A 23,792-nucleotide genomic window follows, 5' to 3' on the forward strand; every position below is an offset into this window, starting at 1 on the left:
GCATTTGAGCAGCCACCTGCGCTCATCTCCGCCGTCCCATGGGGGGGCAGATGCAGAGGAAAAGGTCGTTCCACCCGCCCGGGGCTCTCAGCAGCCGGTTATTCGCCATCCCCTGCCCTCCTGCTCCTCAGGGATCACCGCTGAGCACACCTCCCACTCAAACCTTGCAATTAGACCGTTCGGTTTCCTGGAAAGCCTTCACCGCACGCAATTCCCCGCCCGTCCCTTGTTCCGGTCCCCTAGAACGCGTTCCTAGTCGAACGATTCCTCAAATAACAGCCAGGACGACTCACCCTGCCTTCCAGCCACGCCTCTGCTAAACCCCCACGCAGACGCTACCTGCTCTAGGCCCAGGCCCGTGCTCTACCTCCAGCTGCGGGGGTTTAGGGAGAGGAAGCAGCGGTCCCAGAGAGCAGGGTGGAGCAGATCGCTCTGGTGCAGGGGCCCGGGAAGCCGCGGCCCAGCCAGATAAGAGAAGGGGGGAAGGCATGAGATGGCAAAGCAGCCCGGGCCTCGTGCCAGTCCCTCTGGAGAGGAGAAGTTGTGCCAGCAGCAGGCAGTCGGTCTCCCCTGGCGGCTATCGCAGCGGAGCAGCTCTCCCCATCTTCTTCCTGTATCTCCCTGCTCACGAGGCCGGCTGCTTCCATCTGCGCGTGATCGGGGCAGCAGGTGGGAAACGAGACAGGGCAACCCCCTGGGTTCTAGGGAAACCCGGCGGGGGGAGAGGCAGAGCACATCGCAATGCTTCAGCTGCCGGAGGGAGACAGAACGTACCTCCCGATGGAACCGGGGGGAGGCAGAAGGCACAGCTCTGGCTGTCAGATCTGGGCAAACGAGCAAAATGGCACCCATCAGGCTCAAGATCCTTCTCTCTTCCAGCAAGGAGCGCTGCGAGATCTCTGATGACGTGGCAAATCAAGAACCCCCCTCACACGGGGACCTCCGTTCAGGTCTGTCTTAGGGTTAGTGGAACATTCTGGAATAGCAGCAGCATTATAGGCATTTCTGAGAGCTGACGGCATTCCCCGGAAACCAACTCAAGTATTTCTCTGTTCTCCCCATCTCTCAACCTAAAATTAAGTTTTAAACAACGCAAGGCTCCTCAGCTCTCCCAACAGCTCTTCCTATTCCAACTCCCGATGCAGGAACGAGGGAAAAGCACACCCGGCAGCTCTGTAAAACCTTGCTGCCGCTCCGCAGGCAGACATTTCTCCACAAGGACGCTCTGCCTGGAAACCTTTCTTCCCTCCCGATGAACGCAGCAGCTATTGGCAAAGGAGAAACTATACGCAATAAAGAGAAACGGAGAGGCGTCTACCAACGTACAGGTGTTCAAAAGAACACAAAAATGCAGTGAAGAAGTCCTATAAATGCCAAAGATAGATTCTTTTTTCACTGTCAGGCTGGTAGCTCGGCTTTTTTTTCCTGGGATCCCTTCAGAGGCAGTCCTTCCAACCCGGAAATTCAAATTCGCCTTTCAGTTTCTTTGCCACACTTTTTAAGGCGCCGCAATTCGAACCCAATACCTGCAGCTGGAAGAAACTAGAAATATTCACTCCTCCGTGCTGTTTGGTTTCAGCACAAAGGAGGTCACGCAGCTGTGCCTCTGATTGTTCTGACATTATCTCGCGCTATAAATACCGCAAGGAAAACTGAAAAAATTCAAGTGCTTCAGCACAACGGAGCTAAGCGCCGCTCTGTCTCAACTCCAAGTCTTGCTTTCACCAAATGCTTCCCTCCAGGTTTAAAACCCCACGTTTTGCTTTATTACGTAGGAAGAGGCAAGAAATCACCAGCTGTCACCTATCAGTTGGGCTGCAGCCATGCTAGCTCGGATGAGCTGCGCATTATCAGCCAGCCGAGTTTGTTTCAGCTGCGCTGAGCCTCTCTGGGTCTGTCCTCAACCACCACAGCACAAGCGTTAGAAAATCCAAGTTCCTACGTTCCTGCAGGCTACGCTCGAGCCTACGCAGCGCAGTCATCTCCCCGTAATTAAGGTTCCTTGATGATGTGCAGCACAGAAGTAACACAATCTTTTACAACTGCTCAAAGGCTGCAGGTCAAGGCTCCGACTCCTTATCACACCGTCTCTGCTCCTTCCCGTGGCTCCTGCCGCAGCAGTTTCTGTAACCTCCTCTCCTTGCGCAGGAGAGCTGCCCTACCACGCCACCAGTTAACTATTCTCAGGTTCCAGAGCCCCAGAAAGCCAGTCGTTTGTTTTGTCACGATCAGCAAACACCACAAAGCTTCAGAGTTATCTCCTGGCGATGGAGCGGCCTATCCAGCGTGCTCCAGAAAGCTGCCTCGTGACGCTACGTGGCTGTCTGGTTCTGCACGCAGGAGAATATTTTTGTGTAACGGGCCTGGCCTTCCCTTCCCCCCTTCACCCCCCCAAGCACACCCTACAACACGGCTGCCCGTCATTCTTCAGCCTTCTGTCGGCGTCACTTGAGGAAATAACAGGCAAAGAGGAAACGTGGAAGGCTGAGCAGATGTCACACCGCAGCCCCGCCATCCTGGTGCGGTGCTCAAGTCCTAAATGAGATTACATTTCTGGCCGTTCGCTACGGGCGGGAGGTAGACAGAGCTCAGATTTAAAGTCCTGATCAGCTGAGCACGAACGTGGAAGATCAAAGGGTCATTCAGCACTCAAGCTCGGCTCTCCCTCACTGTCCTTAAACAAAATTCCTCTCCCTCTAAACTGTGTAGTGAAACGCCTGCCTGTCTGCCTCCCGCTCCGTCCCCAAAAAAGGGGGCTGCACTGCACTGCTCGACAGTTTCTGCACTCAAATGTTTGGAGATGAAAAGCTCTAAGGAGTAGGAGAAATAAAACTGCCGTTTATTAACGGAGACTAACAGATTATTCACCAGACCAGCCAAGCTATTTCACAGTCTGGTCATGCTCGCAGTGAAAAAACAGTGGGAGTTTCGGGAACACAGCACGAGCCCTGCTAAGAGTAAGGAGACGTTATGAAATGGATCATTTTCACTAAGTCATGGAAAGGCAGGAAGCCTCTCCTAATAGCATGAATCATCACTAAACCAGAAAGGAAGAGTACACTTGAAAGGAATCGCTGATGTCCAGCACAGCCAACATCCGAACAGAGCATGGAAATGAGACCGAGGAGGCTAAGGAGAGCGAGGCGGGCGAGTACTGACAAATCGGTACGGAACGGGCACGGCACGCACACCCCCTGAACAGCCCTCCTTTAAACAAACACCGTCAGCAGCGCCGCCTCCTGCAGGGAGAGCTGTAACAAAGCGTGTCTCGTACCTTCAGCATCCTCTGCCACTGCTCGCGTTCCTTCCACCCGCTACACCGGGCATCTCATCATCTCGCTGCTGTGACCCCGATGCTTGTCCTGCTGGAAAACAGACACAGCAGGGATGACGTTTATTATCTTGGTCGGGATCCTTTTATCACACTCTTGCAGAAGCTAAGGGACAGGATTTCCAACGTGCTCGTACACCGCCGGTAGCGTTGAAGGCACTCAGAGCAACCCCCAGCTCTGTGCCAAGCCGTGCACCCATGCAGGAGCTGGCATTAACACCAGGACTCGTGATCTCTGCTGGCAGATCCCACTTACCTCATCCTAAAAGCTGACCTTTTCTCTCCTCCCATTCCCAACCACACAGATTCGGGAATTATCCAACATCAGAGATTTAATTTCCTAGGTTAATACGGGCTGCATTAGATGTAAAAAGTTAACCATGAAGGAACGACAGCTTGCTCAGGAGAATGCGTGTTAAAGATGCGTTAAAGGGCAGCAGGAGAAGCTGTATGTTCTCGGGACAGGCAAGCCCGTGGTTCCTTGGCTGGCACAACAAATTGTCAGCAATTAGAGCTCTACTTCACCCATCAGCTACTGTCTGGCAAAGCACAGCCGCTCGGTCACACAGCATTACCTTTATTTCCTGAGACTCAGTTCAATCAGAAAGCGTTAGAGACATGATATAGAAAAAAAGCATTTCCATAAAGGGCTGTACTTGGCGCAAGAATATTATCCTCATAGGTACCAGGTAGACCCAAGACAAGCTCCTTAAGAAGCGTTGCTGAACCTTTCGAGAACGTGGCAGCCATGAATTCTGAAGCACAGGTAAAGAAAACTGCGTGGGTAACAACTGGCACAAGGTAATTAGGAAAAAATTCAGACGCTGAAGAAAATAACCTACTTGGCTCACCTCAGGGCGCAGTACGCCAGAAGTTCATATGGGAAGAAACAATTTTTTGCCATGAATAATTACAAAAGCAGGAGCTTTAAAGGAAGTTGGCAGTTCCAGCTGGCATGGAAACCTTACCCTAGGAACAGCCATTTTGCTGCACTGCACCTCAAACAGGACACGAGCCCCCTGAAATCAGCATCGTTACACACCCCAAGCATTACTTATTTGCCTATATATTTTTTTCTAGCTAGAGGTATAAAGGAGAGTGATCACATCTCATAACAAAAACGTGATAAAAGCTGCCGATCCCAGCTCGTGATACGCTTCCTCCAGCTACATCCTCCCACTCTCCAACCATTTTGTATCGGCAACTTACACTCAGCTTGGTATTTCTTTAGCTCCTTCAGTTTTAAGGCACGGAGCTAATCTGGTAGCCAGTCTCTTAACAAACTAAGGGAAAGATAAACCTGAGTAAACAGAGGTCTTGCCAAATTGATGGCATGTTTGATACTACAGCAAACCAGAGCACCCTGGGAACGCTGTCACTCCACGTACCAACCTGGCAGTAGCTTCTTGCTCTCCAAAATCTTTTTGCCTAGCTCTGGTTCTTACTTCTACCTAGCTCCCCCTTCTCCTACTGCGATCTTCTCTTGCTCCTCGTTTTCTCAGCCTGAAGCACAACCTCCAAGGATACTCCACCCTTTAGCGTGTGGTGACACTTGGTTCCTGCCACCTGCATCCTATTTGCACTTTGGATCTAAGCACGAGGCACATCCTAAGCGCGTACTCCTCTGCCTCCACTACTGCAGGCAACTGCCTGAGGCCCAGAACATGGCAATTTGGGACTACTTTTTAATTAGTGGAGCAAGTAAAGCTAAATTCTGTCCCCACTATACACACATATAAGCTGTTGTTAATATCCCCAAAGTTCTTAGCACAACCAAGGCATTTATGTCAGCTAGAAACTGAGCTACAAAGTGTCTGCAGCTGGCTGTCCATGGCACCACAGTCAGTTTTAAGGCAAGAACTGCCTGCAGGACAGTCTCCGAACTGCCAAAGGGGATTAGAGTTTTACCTTCGCTTCCCACACCAGTGGGATTCTTTGTGACAAACAGGTTTTATTTTTACACCTGTGAAAGTTTGTGTCATTGGCCTGAACAATCTGAGCAGAGTTTTCCTTTAAGGAAGCATGTAGTGGACTTGATTGATTAGGAAGAAAGGCATTAACAGCAGTGCCAGGCAGTTGGAGAGCACTGCCTAGACTGGAAGGAATGTTTTAAAGGATCAGATCACAAATCCAAAAGCTGACAAGAGAATCCAAAAAAAAACCTTATTTTGGCAGGAACAGGACAAGGATGGCATAAAAATATCTGTCCTACCAACAGGCTTTAGTCAGTCCTATTTTGCCAGGGCAAAATGTACTTTTATTGCAATTATTTAATAATTAGATTATGCTATGAGACCCAGGGGAGGGAGGGAGCCAGGAAGCGTGGCTGTACTCAGCTGTAACTAAGTGAAAAACTTCTGTTTTCAGCAAGACTCAGACTGGATCCTTTTTCCATTACAATTAAAAAAAAATGATGTAGGCCAAACTGGCTTGACCTTGCTCCTGCTGCCAGAAAACACAGACACTACTCAGATGTCTGCATGCCAGAGCCCCTGGGGAAAGAGTGAGTATGTGGATTCTGTTCAAGTCAACTGAAACACTCCTGTACAGAACACAACTAGCAGTAGGTGTGAGACCTTTGGCTCAATGCGTGGTACATGGTTGCATTTCTTCATAAAGGGGTTTCTGGGATTATTTATACTACCAGTCAAGTATCCATTCAAATCTAAACCAGGTTCAGGCTTAAAAAAAAGAAAGCCACCCACCCCAAACACACACAGCTTACCAGAAACCTGTTCTCTTCTGTTTTGTTAAAGATCAGGGCACGGGAGAAATAACAAGGGTTAGTCGTCAACTGGTTGCTGAACTGCCTCCAAACACATCCTCCAAACTGGGCTCCTCTTGAAGTACAACAGCTGGTGCATATTTTTATTTGCATGGGAGTAACAAAAATACCATCCAAATCCACAAATAAATCCAACAGCCTAGACTAACATCAGCGCTACTATTGTCTGAATTCAACACATTTGTTGCTGTTGGGTTCGCTTCTGACCGTGTACTAGGGCCCAGTGGAGAGCTGGCCTCTTCAGCTCTGGACAAGCCAAGGCTCAGAAAATACATAAGGCTGCACTCACTGTCAGCCCAGGCCCCCCCGCCTATTTTCTACCCCATTAAATTCTGTCCTTTGCACCTCCGACCATTTGTATACACGTATCAGCATTTAACTTGTTTGCACGTCACCGACTAGACTTTGTTTAATCCAGTCAAGAACCAAATTCAAGCTCCTTGGCTAGTGAGGGAATAATTTAGGCTCCAACCCCTGCTCTAAAGCAGGGCCAACGTAGATCAGGTTGCTCAGGGACCTGTCCAAAAATACAACCAGCAAGCAGCAACGAGGCCTCAGGTACAGTAAAAGTGCCCTCGTGAGAGACAGTGACCCACTTCAGTATAGACTTTAAGCCACATCAAATTGGGATCAGAAACTCTTCAAGTTTCACATGCTTGGATCCACAGGTTCTCTGACGCTGCTCTACTGCCCTGACCTTCCACGTCTAAAAACCACACGTTGAAAGGTATCAGGCTGGAACCCCAACCAGATGAAAGTCACCTCTAACTCACCTTCAGAAGACGTGAAAGTAAAGTGAAGCAGCCGTCCTGGAGCTTCGTATCTGTGTAACAATGCTCTGGATAGTTGCAGCACTCAAACATTATCCCAGTCTTTCCGAAACTCTAGCCCCCGGGGCTGGACTGAGATGGTGCCTAAAAGCAAGTAAGATTTGTTGAAATACAGTACGTTAATGAAAACCTGCTATAAAAACACCTGGTGTTTGTCCTACTTGCCTTAAAACATGCTTAAGCAGGTAAAGTAACCCTGTAGGAATGCAGCATAACAAATAATGCACAAGGCAATTAAAGCGATTGCTTTAACATTTACAAAGCACTTAGCAACTGAAAAACCTGAAGTAATTTACAAGCATTTATTCTGTTTCCTAATTCCTACATAAACAAGCCTACTTTCTATTATCACTACCGTAAGTGATGGCTACATTAAGATCCCTCAGGTAGATCACTCAATGCCATGTCTCCAGAGCAAGTGGAAACCGAGTGAGTAAACTGGATTTTAAATCTAATTTCAACCTGTCGATGCCCATATCTGTTTATGGAGACTTTTTTTTTTGTGTGTGTGTGTAAATTCCCTTTTCATCGCCTATATTTGCTAAGATTCAGAGATACTTCTGTTTAAATAGAACACTTTAGTTTCAACGAGTGTTGGTGAGGATAAAGGCCTAGACAGACTTCAACAGATTTAGCTAGATTTTTTGGTAGCTAACTCTGCTGACATCAGTAGCCATTTAGAATATACACAGATATATACACACATACGCATATATATACAAGAACCTAGGATTTAAGAAACAAAACTCACTTTTTTGTGTCATTTAACATGAAATTTCAGGACATCAAGCACACGCTAAACTTTCTTCAGATGTGACACCAAGAAATTCCTCATTCCCTACTTGGAAAATTTGAACACTTAAGAGACTAAGTGCAGCTTTAGAACCTATTGAGGGGGGTTTACCTCCGGTGGAGATATGTATGGGCAGAGGCTACACTGATTTTGCACGCTGAAGGTATCATTCCTTCTCTTTACAAACCTATTCCCAATTTCACTCGCTCAGAGTGAAGTGGTTTCATGCACTGACATCTAGTGGTGAAGCCAAATGCGGAAGGCACCTGCAGGCACAGGCAGCCTCTCAGGTTTCCCATCTCTCCGTGTTCTCCCCCGCAACAGACCTAAAATTTCAGCTCTGACAAATGCTGGTAACGAAACTCCTTCGATACCAATCACTGGCATGTGGCCAAGGTCTGTACACATCCTCCACATACAAATCCATTACAAAAAAAAATGCAGATTTTTATTTCTACCAGAAACCTCCTAAGTTTGGGCTGGATCTTAAAGCGTGTAGCAACAACATGATAAATCCCAACTGCCTGAACTACCTACCGGTCAATGCACAAACACAGAAGAGACCTTAAAAGCTCCATCGTGGTCATCGCACGATTTGATCGCTGCCCTTCTGAGAACATGAGGCAGCTCAGAAAACGTGAGGCCATCTTCCCTCGTCATTACCCCCTGCTCTCCGAACACACTGGACACTCTAGTTACATCAATTCAGTGTTCAAACTGCACACAGGACTTAGTTGGCATTACCATTTCAAATAGGAGGAGCCAATTAGACAGTATGGGGAACGGGATTCCAGGCTTCTGGTCAAGCACTGCCACCTCTAGGAAAGTTATTCACCACCAGCCACTGCTGTTTGCTTTGTTTTTCCAATAACATCCTGATGCTGGTGATAAGTCCTGCGAAGCTCTGTTTATGTTAATACGTATTGTTTCAAGAGCTGCAATAACACCTGGAAGTTCCAATTAATACTTTTCTTGTTTTAACAATTAAGTGCTATAGCTCTCATATGGCGCATAGTTTTCAAAAGAGGAATCCTTCAGCTAGCCTGGCCAGGTAACTGTTTCAATGTGATATGGTAATGTGTAATTTTTTACATGGTCATATTTACTCCTTTCCAGCCTACAGTTGAATTTGGGTACTTGCAAGGTCCAAATATGTTATGTTAAAGCCACCTTTTAAGCTAATGGTAACTTTTCTCACAAAGATAGATTCTACTTAATGCAAGAAGAGAAAAGACAAAGATACAATCTGTAAGACCTTTAAAAGCTTTTTCATTGCTCCTGACTGCCCCACTTTTCCATTAGAGCCCTTCAGCAGTTTGCAACATTAAACACATTCACTCTTGCAAAGTCTCAGCTTTGTCTCATGGAAAATACATGGGAGATAACAACTATAATGTGTTCAAACTAACTCCTCCCTTCTCCACTTATTAAGCAGTAGCACGCTTTTCTTCATTCTCATTCCTACTGCCCTTTGGGGCAATAGTTTTAAATGCAAATTATAATATTAAACTAAACCTTTCAAGCTAGTCGAATACCTGGAGAGCATAATGTTCGTTAGCCTATCACTAGATTTTGGCTTAACCGCAATCTGAGATTCACTTAAATTTCAGTCTGCCTTCACCGATGCTGTTCTTGTAACATTGAATACGTGCATTCCTGCAGCAGCATTTTCTGCTGCAATCACCTCACCCCAGGAGGTTTGCAAACTGGTTCACTGAAGTGACCAGGCTTACGAACGAGCTGTTCCCCTACCTGGAGTTCTCATGTGCTTCGTGTGCACAATTTTTATGTTGCATATATGCTTATTCGCAGCAAATACGAACATTCCCACTTCACGTACCACATATACTGCTCCCCATTCTTCTCTGCTTGGGCAGAAGCAGAGAGCTTTCATCTCGACTCCTTCTTCAGGTTTCCCTTTCAACATCTCACAGGAGGTCGGCTACACCTAGGAGCAATAACAGCTTGGAGTGAAAGAAATGCCGTGGGATTAAATGCACAACTGAGGACGACGTGCGTTCACAAGGATTATAGGATTAGACCCTGAGAATTTCATGATCTGTAGAGCAGAGGTAACTACAGTTGCAAAGAAATCACGTGTTTGACTAAACACCCTTATTTTTACCCCAGTTCTTGCATTCGTATTGTTGATATATTACGTTCAAGCAACTCCTGCCTTAGCCACAACTGAGGAAACGGCTCGCAGGCGACCCTTGACCAAAAAAGCAGCTCCCCACAGAGCGCTTCGAGGCTACAAAAATTAACCCGATGGCAAGAGCCCTCCCGAGCGAGGGGAGGGGAGCCAGAGGCAGCCCGCCCCCGCGGGGCCCGCCCAGGGAAGCGGGGCCGGCCGGGCCGGCGCTGTGAGGAGCCGGGACCCCGGCGAGGCCGCTCCCGGCAGCGGGACAGGCCCCGGGGTCCCCCCCCCCCCCCGAACAGCCCCGGGGACTCACCGCCGGCCGCCCCCAAACCACTCCGGGAAGCCGCCTCTGCCCGGCCCTAAGATGGCCGCCGCGGGAAGGCGCGGTTTGCCCGAACCTAACATGGCTGCCTATGGAAAACAGCCGCTCCGCTCCCCGGGGAAGCCCGCCGGCTTCATGCCCGCACTCAACATGGCCGCCGCTGCAGCGCCCGAAACTAAGATGGCCGCCGGCGGCTTCGCCCTCAGCGGCGCCGCCGGGACGCCCGCCCGAATCTAAGATGGCGGCGCCCGCTGGCGTGAGGCTGGCTCGGGGTCACGTGACGGGGGGGTGTGGACCGTGTCCCGGCGGAAGCGTGAGGGACCGAGCAGGGAACAGGGACTGGCGGCGGGAGCGGGCTGGCGCCGCCGGAGCAGCCGTGCCGGAGGACGGGAGACGCGGCTGTCACCACGGAGCCCGCCGGCGCTAACACGGCGGCGAACGCCGCTTCGCGGCCTGGGGGCGCCGGGGACCAAGCAACCTCGCTGCCCCCGCCCCCACCGAGGATGCCGCGCAGGAAGGTGAGCGCGGCCGGGGGACCGGGGAGGCGACCGGCGGTGAAGCGGCCGGCCCGGGCTGCGGGGACCCCCCGCTCCTTGCTCCCTTTCAGCTGCTTCTCAGGGGCACAAAACCGGGGGGAAAATAGCGGCCTTCACCCCCCAGCGCCCGGCCCCCTCGCTCCCTGAATGGCTGCCGCAGGGGCCCGCCGGGCGCCGATTGGTCGCTGTGCCCGTCACTCATCGCCCCCAACGGTTACCGATTCCTTCCCCTCCGCCTGTAGCGCGGTCCGCCTCCTGGCTTTTCCCATTGGGCAGGCAGTTGGAGAGGTGGCCGCGTATTGGTTGGGCTGTCTTGCCGGGCTGGCCGCTGATTGGTCTTCACGGCTGCCCGTCTACGCCCCCAACGGTCACCTCCCCGCGCGTGCCTTGTTCCTCCCTTCCCCCATCCCACTCCGCCCCCCCGGGGTGGATGTTTGTGGCAGCGACGCTCGAACTGATTGGCTGGCGGCCGCCGTCAGTCATGCCCATCCGCCCCGCCCCTTCCCTCTCTGAATTCCCATTGGCGAACTCTCCCCTCGGCTCCCTCCCGCGCGCGTTCTGATTGGCTGGGGCCGGCGAGGCTCCGCTGGGCGCAAAACAAAGCGGCGCGGGGGCCGCGCTCGCGCCACGGCCGGGCTGAGGGGAGGCTGCGGCCCTGACGGAGCCCTGAGGCGAGGCGGGCGCTGCCGTGTGCGCGGCCCGCCTCGTGTGGCGCCGCCTCGCCCGTCCCCTGCTGCCTTCCCCAGGGAGCCCAGGCTCTGTTTATTCCAGCACCTGCTGCTCTTGGGTTTCCTCCTCTGCTGCTTTGGGGAGCAGCTGGTGTGGGAGCGCTGCTGGCTTGGCAGCGCGAACCAGGACCAGCCAGCTCACGCCATGTCCTGTCCGCCCTTCAAATTTCATTTAGCTTTTACTTCAGATAAAGTCGTGTGCTGCTGTGGGCGTTCTCAGTTCATCTGTTTTCAGAGACCTGCTACTATATCGGGCATTGCCTGTCACTGCGTATGTTACACAAAAATACTGCCTCTGGAGGAAAACGCTTGGCATTTTTTAGTTTGAATACATCATAAAATCCTGGAATCATTAAGGTTGGAAAAGACCTCCAAGATCATCTGGTCCAACCATCCCGCTACCACCAATGTCACCCACTAAACCATGTCCCTAAGCGCCACGTCCAACCTTTCCTTAAACACCCCCAGGGCCGGTGACTTTACCTATTTAGCATCAAACATCTTCTGTGTGTCTTTATAGTATAAATACAGTATACAAATTTCAGTGCGTTTGTGCTAATGTCTGGGTCTGTGGTGTTGTAGAGGAATGCAGGCAGTAGCTCAGACGGGACAGAAGACTCCGATTTCTCCACCGATCCCGAGCACACAGACAGCTCTGAAAGCGATGGCACATCGCGGCGGTCTGCCCGTGTAACCCGCTCCTCGGCCAGGCTCAGTCAGAGCTCTCAAGGTGAATGATTTGTTTCCTTAAACACATAAGTGGCAGGAGGCTTGGTGTATTCCACGTTCCTGACCTTTACAGCTTAAACACTTGGATTTTATACCCAAATGAAAAAATCTAACTTTTTTTTTTTCATTGGGTTTTAATATCCTGTGGTAAAAAGCAGTCTTTATAAGCACCTGTTGGTGAAATGATGTAGCACTTCCACTGGTGGTAGAAATCAAAACCTGAGTATCCTCTGTTCAAAAAGTAAAGCTGTCTACTTAAAGGAGGTGGGAATCAAACCCCTTCGTTCTGCTGCCAGCTTTGTCTGATTTTTCTGAGAACTGTAAAGATTTACTTTCCATCTAATTAGTCAGATTGTTACCATAGACAAGCTAGATGGATTTGTGCTTAAGGATAAGTGTTAGTTTTATATGTTTTGTTTTGTTTGGGGGGTTGTCTGTACAGCAAGGGAGATGTATTCTCGTGACTTGCTGATGCCACTTTGCAATAAGCTGTAATTAATGTATTGATAGTTATTTTGTATGCTTCTACTTTGGCGTCCAGAGTGTAAGAGGAAGCATTGAACGTGTCCATCTCCTCAATTTTAGTTTTAGTGGAGCCATTCCCTGTCTGTTAATTAATAAGCTGCCATATGGAGGCATAAGGAGAGGAAATGACAGTAGATAAGTTTGTTCTGTTGCTTTGTGTATACACTTTGTCAGATAATGTGTTTTGTGACAGATTTTCTTGCAGGTAAGAAATAGATGTGCGCAGTCATCTGGTGGTTAGGCTTTAAAAACAAGAGGAAAGGTGTTTTAGCATATGGAATGCTTGTGGTATTGCTGTGGTATAAAAGCAATATTTTCATTCAAAATAATCAGTTTTATAGTCTGAGCAGTATAGGTTTACAGAACCATAAATGGGATCCCAAATATAGCTCCACACCGAAAGCAGCTTTGATGTTCTCAAGGGTTGTTTAAATGCTGATAGTTCTTATCTAAGCTAACTGTTATTAGCTTTGCAAATGGGAGTCATTTTGTAATTACTAGTTAATTAAATAATTGCATCCAGAGAAAGTGGATCTAATTCCAGATTCCTCAGTGTTTGTACAAGTGTCTTAAGTTGTAAGCTCAGAAGAACAGAGCCAAGAGAGACCTATCTTTTTGCTAACATCCAGTAGTAGGACACAAGTCTGTGTTGATACCCAGCTGTCAGATGTTAGAATTACAGACCTCAGAGCACGTGTGAGGCAATTCACTGAATTACAGTGGTTATTATAGATGTAATTATGGTATTTCCATGAAATTAGATTCCAGCCCGGTTCGTAATCCACCGTCATTTGGAGCAGAAGAGCCTGTCTATTCTACGAGGAGGGTAACTCGCAGCCAACAGCAGCCCGCTCCTGTGACTCCAAAGAAATACCCGCTCCGGCAGACTCGTTCATCTGGATCAGAAACTGAGCAAGTGGTTGACTTCTCTGATAGAGGTACGTAGGGTGCAGTGAGGTGTCGAGAGTTTGCAAAATGCTGTTGGAAGGAGTATGTGACTCCGTTTTCTGTGGGCACAGTATAATATCCTGAGGATAGAGGCTTTGAGACAGTTATCCAGAGTTGTTTCACGTATTTTTTTGAAAGCTTTCTTTCAGACCAATTTGTAACATCTTGATCTTTATTCAGACACTAAAAATGCAGCGGATCACGATGAGTCTCCACCTCGTACCCCCACCGGGAATGCCCCTTCCTCAGAGTCTGATATTGATATCTCCAGTCCAAATGTATCCCATGATGAGAGCATTGCCAAGGACATGTCCATGAAGGATTCTGGAAGTGACCTGTCTCACCGCCCTAAGCGCCGCCGCTTCCATGAAAGCTACAATTTCAACATGAAATGTCCCACTCCTGGTTGTAACTCTTTAGGTAATTTCAGCTCCAGGATTAATTTGTTGATTTTTGCTTTCCTGCGGTGATATTCAAAGTCAGTTGAGTTATACAACTTAACAATATGCACTTACTTAAGATCAGCAACATTACTGAGAAGTGGGTATAGAGAAGGGATGTGGAGCATATCAGCAGGTGTATTCTTCTGGAGGTGTTGTCTCGATGGGAATGTTTGGGAGATGATGGGATAAAGAGCAAGTTAGGAGTGTGAGCACAGGTGTGGGGGGAAAATGCAGAGTTTTGCAGGCAGGGTTCTGGTCTCTGACAAAAGCAGGTTTTCATAAACAAATGAATGCAGTCGTTTAATATATCTGGGTGCTTGCATGAAATGCAGTTAGTGTGAAAAGGATTTTCTTTCTTTGTTCTTAAAGCTTGTGCAGTGAACCATGAAATGTTTTCCTCCTACCACACTGGTAATAAACTGAATATCTCCCCGAGAAGCTTGTATGCATTATCTGACCATCTGTGATACTTTTTAAACCTCTTTATGATCATATGTTAAAAGCTTTTATTTCTGATTCTTTGCAGGCCACCTAACTGGAAAACACGAGCGACACTTCTCCATATCAGGATGCCCACTGTATCATAATCTCTCAGCAGATGAGTGCAAGGTAACTGAGTCTTCTATTTTATCTTCCTTATGTTTTTATGGAACATAATGCCAAGACTTGTCATTTGTGAACAGAAAACAGTATTAGTGTGTTCCAGCTGATGTCTTTAGCTGTAAGACAGCAGTGTTTGTGTGTCAAATCACCTGTGAACTGCAGTTCAGAAAATTCACATAAACAGAGAAATGGTAAAGGTGAAAGCTTTGATAGTAGTTTGCTGCAGTATTGACAGATGAGTTTTGACTTCCAGGTGCGAGCACAGAGCCGAGATAAACAGATTGAGGAGAGAATGCTGGCCCATCGGCAGGATGACAACAACAGGCACGCCACCAGACACCAGGTAAGGCTGCTCAGTTAAAAGTGGAAAAACCTCAGCTGGTGGTTTCCAGTGACAAAGGCTTTGACTTGATCTCCCTTCTTCACGTGTCGGATAAGCTTTTGTGCTGAGTCCTGACACTCCCATTTGCCATCTCCAATTTGTTTCAGCGAGGGAAATTTATTTTATCCCTTCAATGAGAGACTGGAACAGCTAGTGAGAGCAGAGAAACGGCGTTGGCCAGTAATATTACAAAGGAGGCTGGAAATGTTCTCAGGATGATCTTTTCTGTGTGCTTTGATGTGTATGACAAGAGAATTTCTGCAGAACTGTAAACTACCATTTTCCTCTGACTAAATCAAAGAGGATATAACCAAAGGGAATTACATTTCTCAGTTCACGAGACTTGAGCTTGAGTCAAGATGATTTCATGAGTCAGCTTGGAGCTTTCCACATGATTAAGCCGCGCATAAGGAATGCACCCTGTCTTGTGGGACTGAGGTGCGTTGACAAATGCAGGCCACAGAAGGAAGAAAAATTTACTGTTTTACATACTTGTGTTGTACTTGAAGTGCTTTCTCACGTGTGCAGGTTTGGTTCAGAGACAGCAAACATGGTAAAATAGAAGCCAGGGCAGAGGTTCTTTAGGGTGAGAAGGTGCAGGAAAATGTTTGAAGTGGATGAAGCCTAAAGAAGGTTTCAACTTCTTTTGTATTGTTTTGTTTCAGGCACCAACCGAGAGACAGCTTCGGTACAAAGAGAAAGTAGCTGAGCTCAGGAAGAAGAGGAACTCAGGATTAAGCAAGGAGCAAAAAGAAAAATACATGGTAAAAGCAGCAATTCTTGATTCTTTGATTCCTTCCTGCCTGGAATGAGACCACTAAGTGGGAGTTTGGCTTTTGCAGTCATCCTACAGCATTCTCAGCTAATAAAGCTGCAAGATTCAACAGCTTGGTTGCAGTATGGCGGCAAAAAACTCCTATTGTTTTATTGTTCTAGGAGCACAGACAAACCTACGGCAATACTAGGGAACCCCTACTTGAAAACCTGACTAGTGAATATGACCTTGAGCTTTTCCGAAGAGCACAGGCACGGGCATCTGAGGACCTGGTGAGACTTCTAAATCATAATAAGTCTCATAGCAAATGTACTTGTTCAGAAACGTGAATGTTTTCTGGGTTTTGTGGTACTTGTGCAGGTAGGTGCTTTTCTTACAAGAACTTCTACAGCCCAGCCAAGTCAGCAAAGTTGGGCTAGGGATAACGCTGAAGTGCCAGTCATTCAGAGGGTTTGCTGAAAGAACAGCTGGAGCTGAAAATCTTCAGACATGAATGCTACAGTGCCTTGCATGAGCAGTAATTAGTAACAGTCCTATGTAACAGGTGTTTCTTTTCAGTGAGAGAGCAGATAGCTTCACCTGCTGAAACAATACCTAAGGAGTGATTAAAAACAAAAGACAAAAGCCGTATTGATAAGAGCCAATGGCTTTGAAATGGAGTTCAAATACTTCTATTGTTTCTGTAGGTGCTTTTCAAAGCTACCTTCCATCTCCAGAAGTGAACTAAAACATATTTTAATTTTAATCACCAGTAATGGTGACAACTGCATCTGGGATATCTTAAGGCAGGGCATTAGGCTGTATCCCTCTCCCTGCAGATGAGGGAAGAAGAATGAAGCTGCATGTAGGTTACATTGCTTTGGTAACAGAAAGAGTAGGATCCTAGTGTTAGCATGCTGCTAAGTTCTGATTAAAGATGTTTTCTGATGAAGGGAAGGCTCGGTAAGTACTGCCCACGGACAGGGCTCAGACGGAATTTACTTGAATTTAGAAGACTTGAAATGAAGGATCTCCCCGAGGGAAATAAACAGGGCCCCTTCCTCTCAACATCCTTTAAAATCTTTTTTTAATAGCCATCCATTGATTTCATTCATAGGAAAAGTTGCGGCTTCAGGGCCAGATCACAGAAGGCAGCAATATGATTAAAACAATTGCTTTTGGCCGTTACGAACTGGATACGTGGTATCATTCTCCCTACCCAGAGGAGTACGCTCGCCTGGGACGTCTCTACATGTGTGAATTCTGTCTCAAATACATGAAGAGCCAGACAATACTGCGCAGACACATGGTAAGGGTTGGGGTAGGTGTGATTCCTGAGCTTTAAATCAGCTGTGAGCATGTAGGTGTTTTTAAACATTATTACTGTTGTTAGTTCAGTTCTTCACTTTAGGAGGTGAGAAGATTGTGTCATTTAGAAGGAAAGGCTGCTTTTTCTAGGTGCAGGCTTGATTTCTGTCCCATTTAGGGGATTACAGAGGAACAGAAAAGGGACCTGGAATTAATTTTTTTTATCATAGCTTAAAAGTCTGTGTGTTTCCTGGTATATCCAGTAGCTGTTGTAACCTGTTCTGCCCTTAAAACAGTAGTGTCACCTTAATTTTGTTTACTTGTCATAGGCAAAATGTGTTTGGAAGCATCCACCGGGTGATGAAATCTACCGCAAAGGCTCCATTTCAGTTTTTGAAGTTGATGGGAAAAAGAACAAGGTAACTAATTGCGATAATAAGCCATTCTTGAATGTGGAGTCTATCTTTCAAACGTGCCGAGTACTGCTTTTCCTGTAGAGAAACAGGATGCAAATGGCCCTTTCTCTCTAATGGAAGAAAGGCTACTACAGTCTGATCTGTCCATTTTTGCAATTCTGGCAGTCGTTTTGTCTGCATTCTCTTTGTGGTTATTCCTCAGAGCTGTTGTGCACCAGCAGTTCCATCTGTTGTCCGTGTTGTGCTGGATCAGTAGCTTTTGGAGATTTGTGTCAAGATCCCTTTCTGCAAATGAATGGGGAGATTCCGCACATGGCCTCAGTAGATTGCCACTGCCCATCTCTTACTTAGCTGTGGATATTCACTCAAACTTGTGTTACGGTGGGAAGTAGCGTGGTGTTACTGGGGGTGACCTCCTTAACTCTCAGTTGAAAGGTAGAACATGCACTGAACCAGTGGTTGCAGATTCTAGGTGCTCGTGCCCTGTTTCTAGTTGTGTCCAGTCTTGTAAGGCTTCAGAGGGAAGAAAAAAAAAAAAAAAGCTAACTTTTGCATTGCTGGAAGTTGGGAGGAGTCTTTTGTATTTACCACAGATGACCTTGAAGGCTGGAATAAATACAATACAGTACAAGCAAGCAGAGATGCAACCTTTGCTCCCCTTCACCGAGGATGTGATGTTTTGAACATTCAGAGATTAATATCACAAACAAATTCCCACCCTTAGGAAGCTAGGCTTACCAAGTTTCATCATAAATGGAATTGTTTCCCAGCCCAGCTGCGCTGTTAGACTGTTATTTCTCAGATGATTCAGAACTTTCTTCTCATTTCCCTTGTATGTCTGTTTTTCTCTATGCTTGGCACGTTCCACCATAATAAACAGGTGTATCCTACTCTCCTTTTGCTTCTAGATCTACTGTCAAAACCTGTGTCTGCTGGCAAAACTTTTCTTGGACCATAAAACACTGTATTATGATGTTGAACCCTTCCTGTTCTATGTCATGACAGAAGCTGACAACACTGGCTGTCACCTGATAGGATATTTCTCCAAGGTTAGTTTGGAAAAAATCTTTATGTGTACTTATTATCCTAGATCACTAGGATGAGGTTTAGGACACAGATTATCAGTACTGCATCTCTTCTCCAAGTCTTTGCAGTCTCAGGATTTGTTGCTTCCAGGAGGAGATAAAGTTTCAAACCTGCTCCGTGTGAGTTCGTACTGTTCACTGCAGGGACTGAAGGTGCTTTGCTGTAGCATCTTTTGGCATTACTAGCAAAAAACAAATCAGCTCAGATAAACTATTGTCACCTGTAAGCATAGTGGTGTCTTAAATGTAGGCAAAAGTAGTGTTTAAACAAAATCTAAAAAGATGTAGAGGAAAAATACATCCAAAAAAAGTATTAGTCGCCATGTTTTTTTCTTATAAAGTACTTGGAGGAATAAAAACTCTTAGATGGAGAAGCTGAGAAGTTCAAGTAACTTAAACAGATCCCCCAAGAAAGTCACTGGCTGAGCTTAGAGTGTACCAGGCAATTTTCTGAACTGTATTCTGTGCCCTGTTTGCTCAGTCACGTTGCCTGCCTAAAAAATAGGCGATCTCTTTGTTTAATCCCAAGTGAGAGCGTTAATAACTGAGAGTGTTACTGGCTCCTTCTCAGGTACAGCTCCGTGCCCCGCCATCCCAAGCTTAACATTTTGCACTACACACCCAGTGGCTAATAAAGTAAGACGCTAAGCTAGGCTGGTAGCTGAAGGATAACCACGTTACTTGTCGTTAGGCAGGTTTTTTCTGCCGTTGATCCTTTCATCTCTATTGTGTCAGTTGCACAGGCTCGTTCCTTCTGTTTGGATTCTGATATACCCAGTTGTGGGTGCAGATCTAGATCTGTTAATCTATTCTCTGTGTTCTTGGTTTTAGGAGAAGAATTCTTTTCTCAACTACAATGTTTCCTGTATCCTGACAATGCCTCAGTACATGAGGCAAGGTTATGGCAAAATGCTCATTGACTTCAGTAAGTATAAAGAGAGAAATTCTGGAAACATTCTGTCCACTATGACCGTTTCACCAAAAAATCTAACGTGTCTGGTGACTTTTGAGCAGTTGTCATTATACCCGATTTCTGCTTGTGCTGAGGAGGGTAACAGTCAGGATAAAGTAGTTTAGGAAGGACAAATAACTTCTCTTTCCTTTACAGGTTATTTGCTTTCTAAAGTAGAAGAAAAAGTTGGCTCTCCAGAACGTCCTCTGTCTGATTTGGGTCTCATCAGCTACCGTAGTTACTGGAAGGAAGTTCTGCTTCGTTACCTGCATAATTTCCAAGGAAAAGAGATCTCTATAAAAGGTATGTTTTCAACCTAAATAAACTTGTTGTGAGTCGGTCCGGGAGCATACCAGGGCGTCCTGTTCACTCATTTTCCTCAAATGTGGGGTAGGTCGTGCATTGTTACAGGTGTTTGGGTAGCAGCACAGCCAGTGGAATGTTCCTGTATTTGGGGATGGCTCCTTTCCAGTCCTGCCGCCATTAACAATAAGCCAGCTTGCAGAGTTTTGAAACTATGTACTGGCTTCTTCTTTTAAAAACATTTTTGGAAAAGGTTCAGTAAAGAACTTCATACAGGTCTAGAATAGAATATTAATTTTAAAAAGAAAAGTGGCTACACCGAGTGGCTTTCAAACATTTTAGATAAAAGCTAAGATTATTTAAACTTCTTTTAATAGCATGTTTATATTCAAAACAGTCCCTAGGAGCATGCAGTATTTCATAGCAATATCAAGGTTGTTCTGAAAAAGCTGCTATGCTTTCTTAGAGAGGGTTGCACCATACTAACTTGGATCCTAAAAGCAGTATCACTAAATCATTATGATGCTCTGTTTCAACTAATTATTCCCCAGCGCTTCATCTAGGTTGGCTTTCAGTTTTTGGGTGAGCTGGGCTGTTTCTCTACAGCTCTGCATGGCTTGTATCCATAACTTGTGTTTTCTCAAGCTATTTGTAATTGATCAGTCCTCTAGAGCGAAATGACCACAGACAAGCTGTCAAGCAGATAACCAGGATGGTCAAAGGGTGCAAGCCAGGCAGCAGCAATAACGCTGCATGTTAACACTCCTTAGTATCTGCAAGGCATTTTGTGTGTATCACCTCAAAAGGCATTGCCTAAGACTCGTAGTTGAAAACTATCTATTATAGGGTATTGCAGTGGAGTCTGTTTCTATTCTAACATCCTCTGATACTGGTTTGCAGAAATCAGCCAGGAGACCGCTGTAAACCCTGTCGACATTGTTAGTACGTTGCAGGCACTTCAGATGCTGAAGTACTGGAAGGGAAAACACCTGGTCCTAAAAAGACAGGTAAGATTTCTGATGGCTCTTTCTGCGCTTGTTTCTTTACATTTAGCTGTTACATTCACATGAAGTGGACTCAGCATTTTGTTTGTTTTGTGCTGGGTTTCCCAGCCTTTTGATTCTAGTGGGGGAGCACCGTAATTTTGAAATGCAGTAGCTAATAAAACAAAGCATGGGTACGGAGCATTATTCTTTAGTAGTGTAGAAACATGCTGCATCAACTGTACTTTTTTTTTCTGTATGGAATAACGTTACTCATTGGAAGCAGCTTTTAGGGGAGCAATGGATCAACATTCCCATCATGCTCCTCATCGTGCCAACCCTTTATTGGGCAAAAGTATGAGACAGCAGTTAGCTGAATTCATGGAATCCTGAATGTGTCATGTTTGTATCCTCATTAGAAATGAGACAAGTGGTTTATACATCCGGGAACATACAACAGTTTCTCTCATTCCTTTCCCCTTCCCTGAGACTTTACTTTGTAGCTACAAGTAGTTTTATCAGTGTGGTTGGAAGTGCTTCTAGAACACTGTGGAAGGGTTGTTATTTTTGTCATGCTCAGCAGTTAGTGAGTGGGCTAGTCATCTTCAGATTTCTGGACTTTGATGTTTGGTGCTGTACCATAGATAATTCTCCATCATGGACTGTTTTTAACCCGCCCTTTCATGCTCTCTTCCCTAGGATCTGATTGATGAATGGATAGCCAAAGAGGCAAAAAGATCCAACAGCAATAAGATAATGGATCCCAGCTGTTTGAAATGGACCCCTCCTAAGGGAACTTAACTGTCTGTCACTCCTGAAGCCAGTGAACCCCAGCAGTAGGAAATACCCTAGGGATCTCTGTTGTATCTGTTGCTGTTGTGATTGGCTGGTACAGTACCCTCCCGAAAGATCAGTTCCCCTTGGTACTGTTCTGGCCCAGATCTTTTGTGCACACCACAGACGCTAGTTCTGAGGAACTTTATGTTTCGGCCTCAATGAGGTTGCAAGGATTGGATCTGTATAGGACCCAAACAAAGCTCCTAGCAGCACTGGCCCAAGGAGTTCTGATATCTGGTACTGTACCTGTCCAGTCACTGGTCTTACCCTCACGTTCTTATTCCAATGAGGTTGTGTTGTGTCCTGTAATCTGGTTGTTTCTTCCTTCAGGTTCCTTGCTTTGTAAGTAACGGAGATAACTTCTGTGGCTTTTGAACAAGGTCTAATAGTGCTTGTTTGGGGGAAGTCTGGTTTTCTAACGAGCTGCAATTACACTGACTTCAGCATTTTAACTAGTCCTGCCTGATGGACTGTTCCATTCCGTATATCAGATAGTTTTAGTAAGGTAACACGTCACCTCTTTCAGCAGTGTTTTCCGTATAATATAGCAGGTCTTCACATAGTTAATATTGTGCAGTCAGAAGCTTACATATCTTGTAACTGAGTGGTGTGATTGTTAGTGTTAACCCCAGAGGAGTCAAGGCTAAGTGTCTGAGAACATCACAGTCACATGCTTCATGGAGTTGCTCTTGGTACAGGCTCCTGGAGCTACCACAGTACCACATCCGTTGGAGAGACCTCTTTCATTACACGTTGCTGCTTTCCTGGTTTCTCTCTTCGAGTTGGTGGGTTCCTTTACACAGAAATAGCCCCTTTCAGTATATTTCACTGGAGATACTTTTTCCCAGAATGGTCTTCCTTGAATCATATGTCTCTTCCTACTGGAGAGGATTTTTTCCTCTAGACTGAAGAAATAAAATCTTAACTATAGATAGATATTTGATAGCCTTGTCCAAACAGCCACAGAAACTCTGAAATACAAATATTGTCAGTTGTTGGATTGCCTACAGCGTACGTTCTGTGCATCAGTGGCAGCTCCAGTTAGCTACGTGGATGGTTTGCTTCTCTGACAGTGCATCCTTGTTTGTCTTTGTAAAACAAAAAAGCTTTTACTTCCTCTGTCCCATCAGCACCGCTGGAAGAAACTATCATACAATGGCTTTCAAGTATAACCACTGTCCTTGTGCCACAAGTTTGCTATATGGCTCCAATGGGATTAAAAGTGGGGGGACACAGTCTTGGAGTAGATGATGGCAGCATCACGTAGTGCCAATTTCCTTTAAACTTCCAGTGCTTTCTCATTAAATGGTGACTGAAGTGAAGCACTTGCAATGTACCGGTAGGTAGGAGCCGTTTCCTGTTAACCACTGACCCATCCTTATGTGGAAAAGTTCTCTATTGCCCTTCTGATGGTTGTCTGCCTTTCTCTGCCTCCCTTAAAAAACAAAAAGAAGAAAAAAAAGAAGAAAAAGGAAAAGGAAAAAAAAAAGATCATCAGTACATGATGTATACTTTGTGGGCATTACTGAATTTTGCTGTTTCATGCCCTTTGCTCTTGTATTGTAACTAACTCCAGATACTCATGAAACTATCCAACAAAGTAGATCTCTTGTGGAGTAGGGAAGAAGGCCATTCTTGTGCAGAAGCTAAACCCTGTTCCCATGATGTGGTAGAATGTGCTATTCTTGTATCTACTTCTCAATAAAGCATGTTCTCTGCTCATGTTTGTGCCTTTTCATTTTTATTTTATCCGATACGCTCTTCCGCATCTTCATTTAAGTGAAGCTGGTGCTTTCTGTTGCAAGGGACTAATTTTGAACCTGTCTTTGCGCCTTGTGTATTAAGGATTGTGACTGTAGCAGCCTCTGAGTTGGATGTTTTAGAGGTAGCCTGTATTGTATATTCACTTGAGAGCTGATTGTGCCCAGGAGGCTACCATGAGGTTGTTGCCAGATGCTGGCAGCTTAAGTATGTCATCCAAAACCGGGATAGCACATGTCAACCTGAAGTTCTTGTAAGAAGGAAGGATTTTTCCTGGAAGTGATAGCCCTAGATTTTT

At 46.2% G+C, this 23,792-nt stretch overlaps 2 protein-coding genes across 6 annotated transcripts in view; one reads left to right on the forward strand and one right to left on the reverse strand.

Annotated features, from left to right (window-relative positions):
• FAM117A (family with sequence similarity 117 member A) overlaps positions 1-10,320 on the reverse strand; it is a 31,689-nt gene extending 21,369 nt beyond the window's left edge. The window contains exons 1-5 of one of the 5 annotated variants that reach the window (XM_040536799.1): positions 10,193-10,320; positions 9,589-9,687; positions 6,890-7,030; positions 6,057-6,186; positions 3,275-3,362 (exon numbers count right to left, since the gene is read on the reverse strand). The gene's annotated coding sequence lies outside the window, so the exon portion shown is untranslated. Of the gene's footprint in view, positions 1-3,274; positions 3,366-6,056; positions 6,187-6,889; positions 7,031-9,579; positions 9,688-10,192 lie in introns of all 5 variants that reach the window. The other 4 variants (XM_040536796.1, XM_040536797.1, XM_040536798.1 and 1 more) reach the window with 4 other exon arrangements.
• Positions 10,321-10,460: 140 nt separating this feature from the next.
• Positions 10,461-23,455, forward strand: KAT7 (lysine acetyltransferase 7). Its single transcript, XM_040536731.1, has 15 exons — positions 10,461-10,719; positions 12,048-12,195; positions 13,481-13,657; positions 13,848-14,087; positions 14,637-14,719; positions 14,967-15,056; positions 15,761-15,859; positions 16,032-16,142; positions 16,967-17,158; positions 17,487-17,576; positions 18,482-18,622; positions 19,490-19,583; positions 19,767-19,913; positions 20,814-20,920; positions 21,596-23,455. Exons 1-15 carry the CDS (start codon positions 10,705-10,707, stop codon positions 21,695-21,697), a joined length of 1,836 nt encoding a protein of 611 aa, XP_040392665.1. The 5' UTR covers positions 10,461-10,704; the 3' UTR covers positions 21,698-23,455.
• Positions 23,456-23,792: the final 337 nt, after the last annotated feature.

This window comes from Cygnus olor, chromosome 25 (genome assembly GCF_009769625.2).
Source record: "Cygnus olor isolate bCygOlo1 chromosome 25, bCygOlo1.pri.v2, whole genome shotgun sequence".
Taxonomy (NCBI): Eukaryota; Metazoa; Chordata; class Aves; order Anseriformes; family Anatidae; genus Cygnus; species Cygnus olor.